Source organism: Ochotona princeps, chromosome 6 (genome assembly GCF_030435755.1).
Source record: "Ochotona princeps isolate mOchPri1 chromosome 6, mOchPri1.hap1, whole genome shotgun sequence".
Lineage (NCBI taxonomy): Eukaryota > Metazoa > Chordata > Mammalia > Lagomorpha > Ochotonidae > Ochotona > Ochotona princeps.
The window spans coordinates 80,277,568-80,290,615 of NC_080837.1; the positions used below are offsets into that span (position 1 = coordinate 80,277,568).

The 13,048-nt window shown below is 54.3% G+C and overlaps 1 protein-coding gene across 2 annotated transcripts in view; it reads left to right on the forward strand.

Moving 5' to 3' along the window:
- The window catches only part of PCSK6 (proprotein convertase subtilisin/kexin type 6), a 141,118-nt gene that overhangs the window by 44,205 nt on the left and 83,865 nt on the right, over positions 1–13,048 (forward strand). For both annotated transcript variants that reach the window (XM_058666558.1, XM_058666559.1), the window contains exons 3-6: positions 8,050–8,160; positions 8,595–8,738; positions 9,729–9,805; positions 11,459–11,547. In XM_058666558.1, coding sequence (XP_058522541.1) covers positions 8,050–8,160; positions 8,595–8,738; positions 9,729–9,805; positions 11,459–11,547 — 421 coding nt within the window. The remainder of the gene's footprint in view (positions 1–8,049; positions 8,161–8,594; positions 8,739–9,728; positions 9,806–11,458; positions 11,548–13,048) is intronic.

Sequence of the window (13,048 nt, forward strand, 5' to 3'; positions counted from 1 at the left end):
GTATAAGAGAGCTCCGATAAGTGACAGAATTTACGATCCTCCCCATAGTTACCTAAAACCGGATGGAGTGTGCATGTTACAGCAACACATGGAGGGAGGGGGGTGGTGAAGTTTTCTGTGATCATGCAAGCACTTGCTCACATGCACCCACGAGCTCTCAAACACATTCACACACAGTCTCACAGACACTCTCATATGCATGCCTGCACACACACACACACACCCTCATAAGCGTCTTTTTACAGCGATCCTATCTCAGGGTTGTGCTGTTCTTTTCCTTACACTCCTAATTACCTTGATGTGACGCTATTTTTACCATCTTTGAAAAGCGTCATTTTACTCAAACTGTGCGGTTGATCGGCCCATCCCGGGGAGAACGGCCCGAGTGTTCGCCGAGTTCTCTGTCAGTCCCTGGGTTTTCCGAGGGCTGTCATTTCACCAAACTGAAAGCATTTGTTTTTAACTTGCTCCTTTGCCAAGAGTCTGGAGAAGGTTGGGTGCTCCCTCAGCGTCAGCCAATAGCTGAAAGGGCTCACGGATTTTTTTTCAATTACTCGTGCTGGTCCTGCTCCAAGCTGGCTTTCAGTTAGCTGTTGCTGCCTGTGTCTTCCAAACCGTACATTTTAGCCGGATGAGTCGGGTTCAGCCCTGTCCGCCCTCCCTTTCCCTTCTCAGCCAGTTTGGTGGTGGGAATGGGAGGGTAAAGATAGGATTAGGGAGGTCCTTCTGTGGCAGCAGGAGCCCCAGGCTTGAGGCGTCCCTGTAGCACTTGAAAGCTCCCCAAATTGCCATGTGGGTTCCAGAGCCGAGCTCTGTGTTGTCAGTGGGGACTTCGCCCCCAGAGTGTAACCAGGGCTCAGCTTTCTTCCAGCTGTGATGCAGCGTGGGGCTGATCCTTCCATCTGTCGCAGCTGGAGTTTTATCTGACAGTTGTGTGTGCTGCAGCCATTCGCAGTGCAAACAAACACAAAGTCCCTGGTAAATAAAGGCATAAGGACAGCAAGTGACCGATTGGGCTTACTGGACAGTAACCAGCGGGAGCAGGGGTGGCCACTGGCTGAGGGGAGAGGAAGCCTTAGGCTGTCCCCAACCAATGGTGACAGCAATTGTGACATCCATCCGTGGCGCCTGGGAGGACGGAAATAGCAGGCCATCCCTTCATGTTCTCAGCACAGCCCAGCTGGTTCTAAGTGGCCCGGCCACCGTGAATTGGCAAAAAGTTGGAGTTTTAAAATACTCCTAGGAAGCAGCTGCTGTTTCATCATGTGACCCGCATGTCCAGCACATTCACTTGATTGTCTGTCTTATCAGTGTCTCCAAGTCACAATGTCCCAAACCCAGATGACTCACTGCTGTGTCTCAGAGAAAGCATATCTGATGCTGAGGTGCAAACCCAAAACCTTCCCAGCCCTGTTCCCTTCATTGGAGCCATTCTACAACCTTGCTCATCCTGGCCTGCACCCCTCACCTAGGGTAACCACGGGCTTTCCCTCACTGGGACCCCTGCACTGCCCTCCATGCTGGCCCCCTGAGGAGCATCCTCACCCCCATCCACTTGCTATTCCTGCTGCCAAGGAGTGGACATGAACTGTTAAGTCCCAGGTCCTCTTGGTCTGGCCTCCTGGTGGCCTCTGAGGCACGGCCCTGCTGGCCCTTAAGGGGCATCCTCAGTGGCCATCATTCCTCCCCTCTGCACTGGCTGCTTCCAGCCCCCGCCCCACTCCCCATGCACCTGCAGCCCTGCTCCTGGGAGCCTGCTCCAGTCCTCCAGCCTGGCCAAGCAGCTGCAGGTTTATATTCTGGGTGTGACCCCGGGAAAGGGGGCATGGGGCAGTGTTTGAGGGTGAGAGCATCTGTGTGCCTGGGAGCTAGCCAGGGCCAGCAAGGGGGTCTGCAGCTGGTCCTGGGAGCTGCAGTCAGCAGGCAGGGGAGAGACTGTGAGAAGTGAACCAACTGGCCTGAGGATGACGCGCTGGGGAGAGGAGCTCGTGGTTGGACACGTGCGAGTTCATCTCTTGCTGATGCAATGCAGTGCTCTCCACAGCCAGTTTGTACTCACCGACATGTCTGTTGGCCACTGAATCAATAGAGGGGGACGGCCGCCTTAGTGCGTGTTGATTCAACTGGGTCCCGTTTACAGAGTTTAGGCTGCAGGCTCTTCTGTGATTCTCACTTCTCAGCTTCTTTCTGTAGGAATTCTTGGAAAGACCATCATGTTCCACCTTGCTTAAATGCTGCTGGAAAGCCTGAAGGGGGCGTCAGTGGGCCAGGCCGCATCCCGTGTTTGCTAAGGCAGTCCCAACCAGCAGGGGCTGGTCAGCTGGGCACATTGGCATCATGCTGGCTTCACACATGTGTTCATTTGCTGGGGCGGCCTTGACCAAGTGCCCCAGCACCTGAGTGGTTTACATAACATGATTCCGGGTTGCTAGTGTTCAAGGTTAGAGCAGGTGAAGGCAGAGGGCCGCCTCCACACTGTGGCATCACGTGGTCCTTCCTCGGCATGTTTCTGCACTGACCTCCTCCTCTGATGGAGACACTGGCCATGACCTCAGATGCTCTCTGCAGGTGTGGAAGGGGGAGGAGCAGGGGTGGACAGGATCCAAGGTGCCATGGGAGGGTCTCAAGGCCCTGAGAATCTGCTTTGTCTGCTGTCCTGGACCACAGGAGTCACGCTGTCACCCCTGGCCCTGCCCCAAGGTGATTGAAAGCCAGCTGCAGGGGGCCTTGTGGAGCCGTTTCGCCATCCCTGCCTCATGGTGCTAGTCCCCCACTGCCCTCCAGGAGTGACAGCTGTTGTGTCCATAGGAAGGAACCCACTTCCCTCCTCCTGGAGAGCTGTTAAGCTGGACAATTGTTGAGCATCCAGGAATCCTGGAAGAACTGTGAAAGTTGTCAGCTGCTCGCGCGCGCTCTCTCTCTCTCTCTCTCTCTCTCTCTCTCTGTAAACAGCCGCAGCAGGTTAGATCTGTTTTCTTGAATACCCCACAACCCCACAACAGGGAGGAGGTTTCAGCTTGAGGTGCGTGCCCTGGGGGCTGCTTAGGCCAGGTCCTGCCCATCGCAGTGGCATCGGGGTTGGAAGTTCCCTGGCCCCTGACCTCCTCCTTGGCCTGGTCCCCCTGGTCCTTCTCCCACGTGTGTCATGACAGGTGCTGTGCTTGGGTGAAGCCAGGGAAGAAGGGGAGAGCGAGCTGCCAGGGCTGTCTCCCTTCTCCTCGAGGCAGCTGTCCGCGGGCCACAGAAGCCCCTTTGGGGGCTTAGCAGGTGGGTGAGGGAGCATCTTGGTTCAAGAGTGTGATCGCTACATTGGACCCTGGGGGGCTCCAGAAAGGGGTTTCTGAATGTTCTTTATTGGCTTTGTCCATCTCAGAACGGACTCTAGAACCCCACACCTCGTAGAAATCCCCAGGCATGACTCGGGGTGCACACAGCAGGCTTTCATGCTCTTCCTTGGTGACTCTGGCTTACGGAGTCAGGAGTTTTAAAACACCCTCCCATGTGTGTCCTTTGTCACACCCAGACCTCATGTGTCCTCGAGGTTTCTGGCCACAGCCAAGAGAACATGGCCAGGACTACCGTGTGGTGATACGGGGACAACTCAAAGATGTTAATGACCATGATGTCTGGTGGGGTCCTGATAGGAAGTGGGGCTTCTGGATGAGCCTCATTGGATTTTAGCTCATCTTTTGCAATGTGTTTAGTTTGGACTTCTCCAGGAGAAAAGTGGAGGAAGGCCTGGCTTTGGAGAGGCAGATGGTCTCGCTGTGGCTGTAACCTTGAGACCATCATGAGATGCCTTTCCTGCGGCTGCGGAGAGCTCTACCTGCTAAGTGGGCTGCATGCTGAGCTGGAGGCAGGCAGAAACATCTGAAAGGACAGCTCCTGTCACCCCGGGTTCCTTCATGGCTGATCTTCCACAGAAAAGCCAGCCAGCATCGCCAGAGACTGAAGACACACTCACTATTTCTTCTTAGAAGTCTGTGTGTCACTTCATTCCTTTGTTTGAGACACACTTGGTGAGGCCTTGCCTGAAATACAGCAGTGTGTAGAACATGGGCCCTGCCCGCGTGCGGCATCCTGATGGGAGGGAGGGGAAACAGAAAGACCCCTGGAGACCTGCAGGCTGGGGCTGCAGCCAGACAGGCCCTGACCTCTGACCCTTGAGAGAAGCCTGGCTTTCATTCCGGTCAGCTTTCAGTTTGCTTTTCCATTGAGAAGGTCAGTGTTTGAGTACTGCACAGGTGCCTATTACAGGCAGAGCGTGCTGTGAGCTGCGGGAACATATCCTTGTCACTAAGGGCAAGGTGGGCTTCCATGCCACATATTAGGGTGCAGCTGGGAGAGAAACATTCCTGGGGGAGTCTGAAAGGGAAGCCCTGCTCTATCTAGCTTGGGGTGTTGGAAGTTTCCAGGTGGTGGTGAGGGTTGAAGGCTGAACCCAGGTCAGTCCAGTGAGGTGGGAAGTGGCAGACTGGAGAAGCAGCTGGGCCTCAGGGAGGCAGCAGTGGTGTGGATGCTGCTCCAAGGATGGTGTGGGTGGCCCCAGCCTGCTGCGCCAGGAGGTAGGGCAGGCTGCTGAGGCTTTGGGCACCATGGCTGGCCTGGGGGTGGCATGGGGTGCAGGGATCCATCCTGTGCTGTCACAGGCAGGATGGAGGCCAGGGTGCCCCACTGGAGACCATTGTGACTGTCTGATGGATCCAGGGGATGGTGGCCGTGGTGGGCGACCTGTTGCAGGCTGGGAGTCTGACAGTGTAAGGTTGATGACTAGGGAACATTAGAGAAAAACCCCGGGTCATTCCGACTTGGAAAACAAGGGCATTACAATGCCGCTCACTTTGAGGTGGCTTCTATGGGAGATGCCAGCTGGGGTAGCATCCTGGGCCCAGCAAGGTACAGGAAGAGAGTGCTCAGTGCGAGATGTGGGGTCCAGGAGGCCTTTGGGGCAGGTGGTGGTTCTGGCCAAAGAGTGTCCCTGGGGTGCACCCAGGCTGATGCTCCACGCTTTAAACATTAGTCAAGAGTTTCTGCCCTCAGTCCTCTCCCCCTCCCTAGGGTTCCCACCCTGTGGCCTCAGCTCCCCAGAACCCTCTCCGTTAGACTTAGTAGCACCAGCAGCAGGAGGGGCACCCCTGACAGGCTCTGACCTCAAACACCAGGCCGGGGTCTCAGCTGTGACCCAGGCAGTGCCTCAAATCCATGCGTGTTTCGAGTACTTTGGACGTACCTTCCAGGAGCAATTACAGATGATCTTGAACTTGGAGCTTTTGTAAGTGACAGAACCCAAATCGACTGAGCTCTTGACAGGGCTCCTAAGCAGCCACCGTGTGGGCATTCTCTGGACCAGGTGCCCAGCAATGGGCTGGGCTGCCAGGCTGCCGGGCTGCCAATGGAGCCGAGTGTCCCTTAGGCTGTGGTTGCCTTGGAGAACCATCTTTTCCACCCCGCAAACAGGCTGCTCCTCTCACTCAGGACCCTGTGGTGACGTTGCAGGGGGAGATCCCGTCCTCCTCCTATAAGCGCTCCCCACCTTGTCCTTCTGTGACCCCTACCCTGCTTCCAGAACCAGCTGCAGGCCCTACCTTGGTCTGGACTCCAAGTCATTTTGGGCCTTTCTCCTCCCTCTTCTCCTCCTCCTTTGCCCTTCAAAAAGCAGAGTCACAGAGAGGGAAAGTGAGGGGTTTTCCACCTGCTGGCTCATTCACCTGGTAGCCCCAACAACCAGAAGCCAAGAATTCCATCCTGGTCTCTCGCATGGGTGGAAGGAACCCAAGGGTTTGGGCCATCGTCAGCTGCGTCTCAGGTGTATTAGCAGGAAGCTGGATGAGAAGCCAAGGAGTCGGGACCTGTTCCTAGGTGTGTGGTCTTCCCAAGAGGTGCGTGCCACTGCGGCACAATGCCTGCCCCACGCCCAGGACACTTAAAAAAAAAAAAAGAAGGAGAAGGGTCAGGCCACCTGCATCCCGTATCAGCCCTGGTTCAGGTCCCTGCACATTTTCTTCTAACGCACCCCGAGGTGGCAGGCCTGTCGGGAGAGGCTTTATGGAGTTGTCAGCTCCTAGCTTTGCCCTGGCCCAGCCTGAGCTTTTGAGGGTGTTTGGGCAAGGAACTGGCAGCTGAGAGCGCTGTCTCTGATCTTCCAGTAAATCAACACTTAGTGACAATACTGACCATGCACACTACCCTCGTCTGGGCTCCTATATGATCCCACTTGGCAACAATGATCCCTTTTCTGTGGATAAACAGACAGGCCAGGGAGATGAACTGACTACTGCTGGGTTTTGGCCCAGGCAGCCGGGTTTCTGGTCCCTGCCTTAAATCCTTTATGCTGCCTCTCCAATTATATTCCTTGATTATGAAGCTAAATATGCCAACTGAAAGAGACATAGAGTATGTGTGAAACATAGAAATGTGTGAGTCCGTGATAATGTCAGCGTCTGGGCCTTGCCGCTTTTAATGTTTCGCTGCATCCTTTCTGGAGTTTTCTCTGCTTGTGTCAGGACTGCATTTCCAGTGGCTGTCAGAGTCCATTGTATGGATTAGCAGTTTGCTTACCTCAGTCCTTATCCTATGACAGCTCCCATGACAGTTTGATCAAACAGTGGCCTCGCTCTTGCTACTCCTCCTCTCTGCTTACTTGAATTTCCTTTGGGGGAGGGGATAAGGATCACCAGATAGTTTATTGGCGATTCCACAAGTTCCACCCCCCTCTGCCACCTCCTCTTGGTGGAATGACTTCAGAATCAAAGTGATATTATTTCTTCCTTCCACATAAGCACACAAATTCACAATTTTTCAAATATGCTCATTTTAAAGTAAAAGTGGCAGTATTGTGGAGTAGTCAGTAAAGCCACTGTTCAGATGCCAGCATCCCCTATGAGCACTGGCTGGCTTCCTTCCCATCCAGCTCCCTGCTAACGCTCCTGGGGTAGCAGTCGGGGATGGCCCAAGTGCTACTACCCATGTGGGACACCCAAATGAAGCTCCTGGCTCCAGGATCCATCCTGGCCCAGCCCAGGCTGTTGTAGCCATCTAGAAAGTGAACTGGCAAATGAAAAATTTCTCTCTCTCTCTCTGTTACACACACACACACACACACACACTCACTCACAAATAAATAAGCATATAATTAAATTACATTAAATTAAAAATAAAATAAATGGAATAAAAATGTCCCCTTGGAATGCACTGTCCAGAGTATTGACTATGCAGTGATATTGCTGGGCAAGGAGACCACGAGTGCCTAGAGAGGCTATAGAAAATCAGTCTACTTTATTAGAAAATAGTCCATTTTTTATTAGAAACAGTCCATTTTATTTCTTTAAAACAAGACAAAAAGTTTATTTGAAAGGCAGAGAGGGGGGAGAGACAAAGAAAAAAAAGAGTAAGCTTCCATGCATTGATTCACTCCCCATATGGCCCCAGTGGCCAGTGTTGGGCCAGGCTCAAGCCAGAAGCCTGGAACTCCCATCTGGGTGTCCCATTTGGATGACAAGGGCCCAAGCACTGGGGCCATGAGTGGGGAGCTGGATCAGAAGAAGAATGACTGGGGGTCAGGCAGGTGTTCCCATGGGATGCTGGTGTCATAGGCAGTGGCTCAGCCTGAGGCAGCGCAGTACCAGTTCCCGTCACTCCATTTTTCAGACAAAACATCTGGGAATGGGTGTGTAGAAAGAACAAGTCCATTTAGTTCACAGGTTTGGAAGCTGAAAGTCTGAGACCAGGTGGCCTCTGGTAAGGGTCCCTGGCTACATCCCAGCATGGCTGAGAAGCACAAGGAGAAACAGCTGTGCGCAGAGGTGGGCAGCAGGTGCCTGGGTGGCTTTGCTTTCATAAAAACTCACTGTAAGAAATCACCGCTGATCTTCTCTAGTGTGGAGTTCCTGCAACCCAAACTCTCACCTTCCACAATTCCCCACTTCTAGGTCTTGCCACCTGTCCCCTGCCCCACTGACAATGACTAGGCTTCTGGCACATGAACTATTGGGGACACGCTCACATTCCATGAAAACCCTAGCAAGCAGTAGTGTCATTTCTCCCTGACAGGTCAAGTGGCTACAGCAACAGACAGTGAAGCGCAGGGTGAAGAGACAGGTGCGGAGCGACACGCAGGCCCTTTATTTCAATGACCCCATTTGGTCCAACATGTGGTACATGGTGAGTGGGGGGCCCCGGCTTGCGGGGGGTCCTGTAGCTCCCCAGCACAGCCCTAGCTTCTCATGACCTCTGCCTGCAAGGCTGGACACCATGAGAGCTGCCTTGGGAGTTTTCTCTGAAATTGAAGTAGCCCAGTGGCTCTCCTTAGACAAAGAAGCCATTTGATGTAGTCCATAGAACTAAGCAGGCAAGGTGACACCCTCACTGATGGGAGGGGAGAATGACAGAAGTATCAGGTGCAGAAAAAGCAAGAGAAACCCTTCACTTTGCACCGTCTGTGTGTTGGGAGGGGAGGAAGGGGTGGGGTGGGGTCTCCTCGCATTGATTGGCAAACATAAGCCCCTGTCTGTGGGTATGCCCTGGGCATCTGTCTGCAGAGGGTGCATGTCAAGGCATTGTGGGGTGGTGGGGCTCTGTGTGGTCTGTTCATGTAGCACTGTGGCGACAAGAACAGCCGGTGCCGGTCGGAGATGAATGTGCAAGCGGCATGGAAGAGGGGCTACACGGGAAAGAACGTGGTGGTCACCATCCTGGATGATGGCATAGAGCGGAATCACCCTGACCTGGCCCCCAACTACGTAAGTCAAGTCCCTGAGCTGACAGGTGCACACTGTCAACCGGGCTGGTCCCAGGATGCCTTTCAGGTGAATTAAGAAACCCATAGTCAAGATGGGCAATGTGGGGACTTTAGTGATAGGAGCCATCATCATAGGGTTAAGACATGGGCTGCCTGGGCTCCTCACACAACTCCGGGACCTTGAACAAACCAGTGACCTTGTTGTGCCCAGCTGCAGGATGGGGTCATATAGGAGGTTATTTCCCTGCATTATGGTAAGGATTCATGGCGCTCATAAGGATGAAGAAGAGAACCTGGCACAGGGCAACTAGGAGAAAATCTTTAGATATTCTGACGAGCCTGCGGCCAAGAGGGGCTGAGTACACCACATCAGGTCCATTTGACATCTGCAGAAGGAGCCCTTTGTGGCGAGTTTTGAAGACTATGCCCAGAAAGCTTTTCTGAGCTGATGTGTTTTAGAAGGCAGACACACAGCCCTGTGATCACTGCTAGTAAAAGATGTGAGCAAAAGCGTAGCTACTGAACAGAAAGTAGAGGAATTCTGCCGTCTGTGGACATGTGGATGGGTTGGTTAGACATGCTAAGGGAGAGGTGCCATCACTCCCCAGGACAGAAGCTGTGAGATTCCAGTGATGGGGCAAGGAGTGGAGTGCTGGCTGCCAGGGGCTGGGAAGGAGGGGTGAGAGCAGAGCTCCGGTTTTGCAGGTTTAAGAGTTCAGGAAACAGGGTAGTGGTGTTTCCATTGCAGTGAGAACGTGCTTTATGCCACCAAGTTGTACATCTGTAAGTGACTGAGATGTCAAGTTTTATTCATAAGGGCTTTACCACAGTGAAAAAAAAGTTGTGAATGTGGGTGGATAAAGTCAGGGGAAAACCCTGAATGTGGTTTCCTTTATTTTCCAAGAGAAGCCTTTAAAAAACAAAATCACAGAAGACAGATCTGTGTAAGTCCTGGGTCATTTCCCCACTCTCACTGTGGTTTCATTGGTAGGATTCCTATGCAAGCTATGATGTCAATGGAAACGACTATGACCCATCTCCACGATATGACGCCAGCAACGAGAATAAGTATGTCATTCTGGACCCTCCTCCATGTCCTCCTGGCTTACCCCACCCCCAGCCCCCAGCTACACCTTGCATGTGACAGTCCCAGACATAGCACGGGCTGAGGCTGCTTCCCTGTCCACCCCAACACTGTCCATTGGGCTTCTACCAGGAGCCAGAAGCCGTGTCCACACAACCCTGCAGGCCACAAATGGAGGCAACTCTGGAGACAGCCTCTTCCTACAGTGGTGTAGCTCAGCTGGAAACAGAAACTGTTCCGGTGTCTGGCTGTGTTGGACTAGAGAAAGTTGAGGGGTCTCTGGGGCTGGCTGGGGGAACAGCCATGGTGTGCTGGAGTGCATGGGCCCCAGACCTGAGCATTGTTGGTCCCATCCTTGACCTCAGGAGCCGTACAAAGGGGCCTGAGTGCTGCTAGCCGATGCCCAGCTCTGCCATTCCCTGGCTGGAGATCCATGCCCATTGGGGGACATTGTGGGAGTCATCTCAGAGGCTGCCTAAGAAGGGGGGGTAGGTAAGAAACCCACCAAGTGGCTGCACAGGGCACCACAGGGATCGTTGTTGGACAATCCAGGCTCTGGATGCTCATGCATGCTGCTGGCTGGTCCTGCTGCCAGGAGGTGCCATGCCCTGAGCCCTTAGTGTTCTTCCAGAAACAGCAAGAGAAGCACCTTATTCTGGACCAGGTGCTTGCCTGACTCACCCTGCCAGGCTGCCCTGCTTCTAAACCTTGCACGCTGATGCCTGTGTGGCATGGTGTCGGGTTGGGGAGAGGTCGTGCTGTGCTGCAGCGTCCCGTCCCGGGAGCCAGCAGAGGCTGTGGCCTCACGTCTCAGGGTGCCCTTGCCGCCCCACAGCAGGGGAGGGCATGGAAGAATGATCCGGATTCCAGGCAGTGACCCTTGAAGGGCAGGATCGAATCGAGCTGTGTGCCCTGTGACCAGCGCCGGCCCCCGGGCCGAGCCCAGTCACGGAGGACAACAGCCTCAGCCTTCCAAAGCGCTGTGAAGGCAGCTTTAAATTTGAATCGATGACTCCAATCCCCATGGGCTCTTTACAGCCACGCACTGTTTAAATTTGCCCATATTTTTGGCCTCCATGGAAGGAACTGACTTGAGGTGGCACATTGAACATGGACTCATTACTGAAGACAGCCATTCGTTATTCTCGTAATTTCTTCACGGTCTCCCTCTCCCCCCACCCCCCGCCCGCGCTCAGCCGGTGCAGAGCATCAAGCTTAGAGCTGCATGCTTGGCTCCTGCTTAGCTAGCAGTGGCAATGCTGAGGGGATTGTCCCCGAGGGGAGTGTGGTGCCATAGCAACACAAGGGACATGACCTGAGACTTTGGTGCCGGTTGGTTTTTTCTTTCAGATAGACAGGTACTGATGTCACACCTGTTGGTGTCAAGTGATGTGTCGGTAGTCCCCTTGTAGGAACGTGGCCAAGGATGCCAGGAGCAGGTGCCTCTCTCTAGCCCCTGCTTCCCAGGGGCATGCCCCTTGCAGGATGCAGGAAGGCCGTGCCAAGCCTGGCTTGGTGCTGTCTCCAGGTGCACAATGATGGTGATGGAAAAGGATGCAGGTGGTAGGTTGGGGTGCCTGCAGATCCGCAGGAATCACCAGGACTGGGCCCTCACTTTGTTTTCTCCTTTGCTTCAGACATGGCACTCGCTGTGCGGGAGAAGTTGCGGCTTCCGCGAACAATTCATACTGCATCGTGGGCATAGCGTACAATGCGAAAATTGGAGGTAAGCCTGGGGTCCGTGCAGCTGAAGAGCTGAGGAGCTGGGGGCCCGGAGCACCTCTCCTGTGGGCTCAGTGGGCTCATTGGCCTTGTGGCCATGCCAGAACCTGGGGCCAGCAGCTACAATGCCATGTGGGCCATGGCTTAGACGGTAATTTCTCTCCATTTCACCTGAGCAGCCTCTGCCCCTCCCCTCACAAAGCCCCCTGTGGACCTGCTAACCTGGCCTCTGGCCTGGCAGATACCCCTCTAAACAGCCACGTTGGCTCTCTGCTGCCACAAGCCCTTGGCCAGCTCTGTGTCCTCTCATTAAAAGTTTCGGTCTTTTCCTTTCCAAGTGCCAACTCCCACACCAGCCTATTCACCTGCTTCTGCTGCCCCTGCCCCCTGCTTTAGCCAGGAATGATGCTGGTGGGAGCGGAGGAGAGCTGCCAGGAAGCTCCAGCGACTGCCAATGGCACCTGGGCAGCCTGGCGACACTCAGATAGGTGGCTGCTGCCGTGCCTTCCGGGGATGGCTGCAGCCCCTCCTATCCCTTCACAGCCCCTCGTAGCCCCTCAGCAGGAATCACCAGTGGCCTGAAGAGCAGAGGTTGGCCCAGGGATTTCCTGGAACCCACATCTTCGGGAAATTTTTTGAGTTTGTTTAGAAAGCAGATCCCAGGCTTTTGCACATCTTGCTCTGGGTGACCTTGAGAATGGGCAGGTGTTGTGGCTCCATAACAGGTGTTCCTCTCACCTGCCACAGGCATGTTCTGGAGTCTTGGTTAGAATCAGGAGTCTTAGCTAAGGGCCTCATTCTTCTGGAGACATGTAGGTTCTCCCAGGAGCCTGGACAATGAGTAGGACACCCTCCCAAAGGGCTGCAGAATCGAGCTGGCCTGAGCACCAGACCCATCACCACCACTCACCAGTTGTGTACCCTTGAACAATGCACAGAACCGCTCTGGGCTGAGCCTGCTGACTACCCAGGTTTGGCATGGCAATGCAGCCAGACACCAGTATGAGAGTGCTGAGTGGGAGCTCGGCTTGTCTCTCCTGTGGATGCGTCCAGAAAGGAGAACAAACATGTTTGCTCTGAGTGAGGGGCTGGACAGCAGCTGTGGGCTTGCAGGAGTTAGCTTTCCGGTCACTTTAATACCATGAGAAGACAGGCTTGAGGGAGCCTGGGGCTGAGGCTGGGCCACTGGAAATGGCTGTGACCTTGAGGCTGGCGTTGACTGAGGCAGAGTGATAGCCTGGGGCTTCCATGTTGGGATATACTGTCCGCCTGTCAGCCCCCACGCAGGCAGCCACACCTCCCTCCAGCCCTGTCTGCCAAGCCCACCTGAGTGTGTGGGCAGCCCCAGTGTGGCACAGCCTCTGCATTTGAGTAGGCTGGCACAGGCAGGGAGTTTCTCCCAGACACTCCTAGGGCTGACCATGGAACTAGCTGCTCTTGTTGTTTTTCCCCTCCCTTCCTTCCTGCCTTCCTCGGTTTCTCTCACTCTCTTGCTCTTACTCTCC